This window comes from Protobothrops mucrosquamatus, unplaced genomic scaffold, assembly GCF_001527695.2.
Source record: "Protobothrops mucrosquamatus isolate PMUCROS unplaced genomic scaffold, P.Mucros_1.0 scaffold1047, whole genome shotgun sequence".
NCBI lineage: Eukaryota > Metazoa > Chordata > Lepidosauria > Squamata > Viperidae > Protobothrops > Protobothrops mucrosquamatus.
The window spans coordinates 701,537-708,531 of record NW_015387279.1 but is presented as its reverse complement, the minus strand read 5'-3'; the positions used below and the strand labels follow the sequence as shown (position 1 = coordinate 708,531).

The 6,995-nt window shown below is 36.5% G+C and overlaps 1 protein-coding gene across 1 annotated transcript in view; it reads left to right on the top strand.

Moving 5' to 3' along the window:
* PPFIBP2 (PPFIA binding protein 2) overlaps window positions 1–6,995 on the top strand; it is a 112,026-nt gene that overhangs the window by 93,402 nt on the left and 11,629 nt on the right. The window contains exons 16-20 of the mRNA XM_029284874.1: window positions 1,403–1,444; window positions 2,435–2,582; window positions 5,014–5,149; window positions 5,428–5,556; window positions 6,383–6,533. Of these exons, the coding sequence (XP_029140707.1) occupies window positions 1,403–1,444; window positions 2,435–2,582; window positions 5,014–5,149; window positions 5,428–5,556; window positions 6,383–6,533 (606 nt within the window). The remainder of the gene's footprint in view (window positions 1–1,402; window positions 1,445–2,434; window positions 2,583–5,013; window positions 5,150–5,427; window positions 5,557–6,382; window positions 6,534–6,995) is intronic.

The window sequence follows — 6,995 nt, the reverse complement described above, 5'->3', positions numbered from 1 at the left end:
AATAATAGATTTTTAGTGAGACCTTGAGATTGATATACTGTAATGCTGATACCAGAGATTGTGTTGATACCATGTGCAATTGGCAGATAGATCCTAGGCAGAAGCTGAAATAGCTGATTGTGGCCAAAAACTTGAAAGGGAGACCTCATACCCTTAGGCCAGAAATGGCAGGTTTGTTAATGCTTATCGGGAATATTACAGATTCTGTTCCATTTGCAGCATCCTAACTGAACCATACCATGTACTGGAGCCCTGGGATTCCATACTTGTGAGAATTTGTTTTATAAAACTGTTGACCAATGAAGTTTTTCTTCAGTGCACACCTTTCTCTGAAGTTGCTCAGTTGCAACTTATTTGCAGCTGAATTCGCTATAAACAGATTGTTCTATTCCTATTTTTAGTATAATAAAACGATGGAACAGAAGATTTGCATCACTTCCATGCATTCTCTATGCTGCCTATATTGCTGAATCCAATCTGTATAACCTAAATGCAATAATGTATTGCCACTCACTTTCAGAGGGAAATCAGCAGGTCTTTCATTCCACATACAGAAACAATATAAGCACTGATTAGTACAATTAGTATATCTTCCATTGTGTTCGTGGAAGAGTGGTGAGATTGGAGTGGGTGTTATTTTTACTATATTCCAACATGTCCTATGTATATGGATTTCTGCAGTAGCCAACTTTTGAAGTTTGTTTTCTGTGAATCAATGATCAGAAAGAATGGAAGGTGACTCCATTTAGCATACTGTCTGTAGCAACCCTTGCAACAGATTCCATTGACTTGGTAGAAGCTAGACTTAGAAGACAGAATAAAAGGGTTGGAAAGGACCTTGGGGTTTTATAGTCCAAACCCCTGCTCAAGCATAAGATCTTATACCAAAAGATTGTCCAATCTGTTCTTGAAAGCCTCAAATGATGGAGCACCCACAATTTCTGGAGGCAAGCTGTTCCATGATTGTCTTCACTGTCAGGAAATTTCTCCTTAGTTCTAGATTGGATCTCTCTTTAATGATCTTCCACTGGTTACTTCTTGCCCTGCCCTCTGGTGCCTTGGATACCTCTTCTCTGTGACAGTACCTTAAGTATTGGAAGACAGCTTCTGTGTCACTTGTAGTCCTTCTCTTTGTTAGAGTAGACATACCTAGTTCTTTTAGCTGTCCATTGTACAGTTTAGCCTCCAGACCCCTTATCATTCTTCTCTGTATTTTTATGAGAAATGACATGCACATTAATATCAGTATAGCAGGGCACTGGATATTGAGGAGAAAATAAACCTATTATTGTTATCCGACAGACTGGACTAAAAATATCACATCATTTATGTCTACACTAACCTTTTGTTTGTTACTTTTTCTCCCTCATACTTTGAAATTGCCCTTCTTGCAACTTCATAGCATGTTGATGGGAAACCAGTAGAACGTGATCTAGGAGAAGAGGTATATTAACTCCATTTTAACATTTACACTCTGAAAACCCATTTCTTTATTTTGTGTGTAATTTTCTTATCTGTGTTACCATGGAATGTGTGCTTGAGAATTTTTTGTATGTGGGCAGTCTGTGCAAATGAGCCAAGCTTTTATTTTTAATTTTTGCATCATAAATGTTTTAAGTTAAGTCTTAAAATTAACATTTTCTAAGGCTAATGAGTAGGTATAATAGGATGAAGTCATGTCAAAATGCTTGTGTAACTAAATATTAACACATTACTCCTTGCTTTCCTAATCTATAAATGATAAAAAAATTAGGTATTTGTAACAAATGGACTTTGTAGGCTTCTCAACAGTGGGAATAGTTAAATGGGCCATAAAAGCTATCCATGGCTATTCACCACAGAATTCAGGCACTTAACAGTGTTTCTCAACCTTGACTATTTTAAGGTATGTGGACTTCAACTCCCAGAATTCCACAGCCAGCATTGCTGGCTGTGGAATTCTGGGAGTTGAAGTCCACATGCCTTAAAATGGTCAAGGTTGAGAAACACTGACTTAGAAGATATCAAGTGTCAGATAAATTAAGGACATCCATGGTGCATCTGTTCCAGATATCACACAGATGGTGCCATTTATTTCCTTAAATAATATAGTGATTCCAGTAGCATACAAGGATAAATTAAGATAAAAATAATTACTACAGATTTTGATGTGTGGCATGTAAACATTTATATGTGATGAGCACTGCCCTCATTACTCTATTTTTAGCTGTCAAATCCTGCTCTCTGATACATTCTTTAATCCAGAAAGTCATATCTCTCCACGATAGTAGAGAATGAGCACAGTGAGAATTTCTATATTGGCCAAATATTTTTATTTCTCACCAGATAAATGCTGATAGCTGCTGACCAAAACAAGTATAGCGTATTTTAGGAATAATGCTGACTTAATTATTTTTCTCTTTTTTGTTAAAAAAAAAAATTGTAACACGCATAGAATAAAACTCATGTGAAAAGCAGCAAGTACCAAACCTTGCCAGGAAAACTTCCTCGAACAGCACACAATGGGGATAACCACTTGTACAATACACCTGCTACTCCATGTTGTATAAATGGCAGTGAGGACAACGGCATACAGAGCCTGAGTATGTACTGTGGAAACAACAATGGGCTTGCTATCTATGTGCACTTGTGTGTGGTTTAAAAATATTTTAAAAATGCTGCGGAGCAAAAATTTGGACTTGATTGTCAGAATAATGTGTTATCAAAAGTAATGAATCTTAATTTCCATCAATACGGCTCTTACACTGTAGAAAGTTGGATTTCCTAATTCTCTGAATTCAGAACTGTTAGCTTCATAATTAGTTGATGGTGGCCCTAAAATATAATTAATCTGAGAGTTTGGAGTGTCTATTGATCTGGGAAGAATTTTGTGGATACTGAATTGTTACATCCACCGCAAAGGCTAGAAATGAACAACTGCAGGGATATGCGCAGAAAAGTCACAATGGCGGCCACAACAATGTGATATGTGACACACATTAAAAACCTTGTGGACACCTCTGTTCATGATTATAACAAATCACTGTCAGACCAAGGCAGTGGTGTCCATGCCAGTGGTGTCCATGCCAGGAAAGATAACTTCCATTATTTACTTGTATTACTTTAGTTTCTTCATTCTTAATTTATCATTATTTAATACCCTGCCTACATGTTGTTGTAAACCTATTGCACCTTTTTGAATTGCTAATTAGAAATGTCATCATGTCAGCTGAAGCTACCCACAAATTTAAGTGGGGATGTAAATAATCTGCATGACTTAATGGTTGAATTCCTAAGAACTAGGCCACAGGGATCTGCCTCTGCTTTTCATTTACATTATAGAGACGCTCAAAAACTCAGGCCTGTGGAAATAATAAACAGTCCTTTTCAAATGCATAGATTCTCCTTGGAAAAAAAGATCTTTGGCCTCTCTTTATAAATACAACTGATAGCTGAGCCTAGAAGATCAGCATGGTTTGTTTTTAAGGAGGGAAAACATGCACATTTTTGCTATGGATAGTTTGCATTTTTATTTATTTTTATTTTATTTATTTATTTTTTAAATTTATATCCCGCCCTTCTCCTTGCGGACTCAGGGCGGCTAACAACCGGATAAAAATACAAAAATACAAAAATATCAACTACAAATTTAAAAGTTGATTAAAAGGGAAATATTCATAATTTTAAGTTGTACATTTCTCATAGTAAAAGATTTTCATCTGTACGTAGCACACTCTGCTCCTGAGCATTCAAATTCATCTGCTTTGCTATTTTGCCTCCTGTCCATGTTTTTATTTTTCTTCCTTTGGCTGTTTGCTTTCTCTGCTTTTCTTTAACTTTGTTTTGCTTCAATTTTACATCATCTTTGCTTCTTCATATGGCTTTCTGCTTCTTGGAATGAGTGAAGATCGCATCAGGAGTGTCAGTGCACCAATACTAGGTATTGTATACCTAACTAACATGCCACCTTTATGCTAGAAATAAATAACTTTATTGAAAATACGAATTGCAGGGAGTTGCCTTTTTTAATTGTGATTTCTGATCCAGCCAGTGAAAGCCACATATGGTCCTAATAATACAAGACTGCGTTTAGAGAGCAACACGAGGGATTCTGTGGTTTTTAATGGATACTGGACATGCTTGAAATCTGTATTTAGTGCTTCAAGAGAAAACACTTAGGTTTTGGAAAAAAAACATTTAAAATGCATCTTATTTTTGCCACTAAACCATGCAAAACATAGCTTATGGGAAAACATTTTGGCTATGTCATGCCATAGAGAATTCCGTTCATTTGAAAAATATTTTTTGCATCCATGATACAAATTAGGCTATAATTACCAATAGCCATCATGGGACACCTGCTCAATTTATAATATGATCAGTGAAGTCTTCAGCTAGCCATCCAAGGTTATAGATTAAGTCAGAAGTAGGCAACCTTTGCTCTTTTATGACCCGTGGACTTCAGCTCCCAGAATTCCTGAGCCAGCATGGCTGGCTCAGGAATTCTGGGAGCTGAAGTCCACGAGTCATAAAAGAGCAAAGGTTGTCTACCCCTGGATTAGGTAACGGTAAAGGTTTCTCCTAGAGCAGGGGTCTGCAACCTTGATAACTTTAAGACTTGTGGACTTCAGCTCCCAGAATTCCTCAGCCAGCATAACTGGCTGAGGAATTCTGGGAGCTGAAGTCCACAAGTCTTAAAGTTGTCAAGGTTGCAGACCCCTGTCCTAGAGTCTATTATGTCAACTCTAGGGGGCAGTGCCCATCCCCGTTTCTTAGCTGAGGGAGTCAGCATTGTCCAAAGCCATTTCAATGGCCATATGGCCAGCATGACTGTACACCGAGTAAATTAAGTACAAATACTTTTTTTTTTGCCCATAGAACACCAGTTTGTACATTTGAGAGGATGCAGGCTTTTATTTTTGCAAGAAACAACGGATGGAAATTTTTGCAATTTTGCCCAATATATATGAGCAGCTTTGAGTGATTTATACTCTGAGCAGCTGGAGGTTCATAGATATCCTTTGCACTCCGCAGGAGCCCCTGACCACATGGACAGCACAACTTCAGGGGAACTTTCACCCTTGTCGTCTGGAACAGTTTCAGGTGCACAGTCTCCATTATCTCCAGACAGTAAAAGAAGTCCAAAAGGAATTAAAAAAATATGGGGAAAGTAAGTATGCTCATTTATTTATTTATTTTACATTTACATTTACATTGGTCAGCACACATCATGTATTGTGTTATCAATAATAATTGATAAAATCACATAATAAAACAAAATATAAAGGGAAAATCCAGGAAACACAAGTAATAATAAATTAATGAATCCACCTGAAGAAACATTAGAAACTGTAGGATACCTGACATTAAAAATTCAGGTATTGGTATGTAAAAGTTGCTGAAAGATAAATTTCTGATGGCTTAGCATTTTTAATATCTCCATAAAAGGATACGTCGAACTCAGTCTGGAAATTTCCCTGGAGATGATCTCGGTTTAGTTGAATTTCGAAGAGGTGGTCTCCGTGCAACAGCTGGACCTCGATTATCTCGGTCAAAGGACACCAAGGGACAAAAGAGGTAGAAGATGGCTATTTATTTTGTCTGTGGCTAACTATTTGCTTAAGTGTTTAGTTCCTTGACTAAATTCACTGTGTAGTGAAAACATTGATTTATCATTATGTAGAGATTTTCAAACCAATTGGTGAGTGTGTATTTGTAATTGTACAGGATACATTCAACTGTTTAGGAACCTTTATGAGTAGTAATTCTTATTTACGCAGCTTCACTGTTAAGTGGGAATTTTTCTTTTCCCACTTATATTTGGTTGCAGTTTCTGGAGCAAGAATAATTTTTGCTTCTTTGCTTAGTCTGCTTCCCATTAACTTTAACAAAATGGACTTTGGTTGTTTGCAACTGAGTCATAGCAAGTGACCAAAGAGCAAATTCATTTGCATTTGCAATGGGATTAATATGAAATGCTAAAATCTAAATGCCATGCTGAAGCTATTGGGGTTCCATTTTTGCCAAATTAGCTCATCTGTCTGTTTCTGAGAAATATTACAATTTTATTAATATTCAAAGTCAAGTGATGCATAGCAAATTTCCTTATTCTTGAAAATAAAAACCAACTGCAAGGAAGCAAAAATATACTGGTAATTCTTTAAGGGTATAAAGTGTGATATATCTGTGCTCAAGTTTTTTCTGCATATAATTTTCCTATATTATTATGATAATAATCCTGGGATTAAGTGATTCTGACCTTAATCTGAAATGACTGACAGTTGGAAAAGTGTTATATATTTATTTATTCAATTTATCTTACAACTTAGTCCCAGTTATGGATCGCATATTGTTGATAATGATATGCTAATTTAAATCCCTTTTCCTTAATTATGGTTCTTAGTGATCATAATGCCCCATTTGCCCAATGGGGCACTGAACGTGTTTGCAACTGGCTTGAGGACTTTGGTCTTGGTCAGTATGTCATTTTTGCAAGACAGTGGATAACATCTGGCCATACACTTCTGACAGCAACACCTCAGGATATGGAAAAGGTAAACATTCTAGATTGCTAAAAGTTCTGGGTTTTTTTTCTGTTTGCTGGTGCATTCAGGTGATACTGTATATTAACACGTGAAATGTTAGTACTACTTTATGATGCCTTGGTAAGATCACATTTGGAATATTGCATCCATTTTCAGTTGCCATGATATAAAAAGATGTTGAGACTCTAGAAAGAGAGCAACAAAGAGCAACAAAGATGATTAGGGGACTGCAGGCTAAAATAAAAACAGGATAGCCAACATGATCGCCAACATCCAATAACGGATATGGAAGAAGAAGAAGAAGAAGAAGAAGAAGAAGAAGAAGAAGAAGAAGAAGAAGAAGAAGAAGAAGAAGAAGAAGAAGAAGAAGAAGAAGAAGAAGAAGAAGAAGAAGAAGAAGAAGAAGAAGAAGAAGAAGAAGAAGAAGAAGAAGAAGAAGAAGAAGAAGAAGAAGAAGAAGAAGAAGAAGAA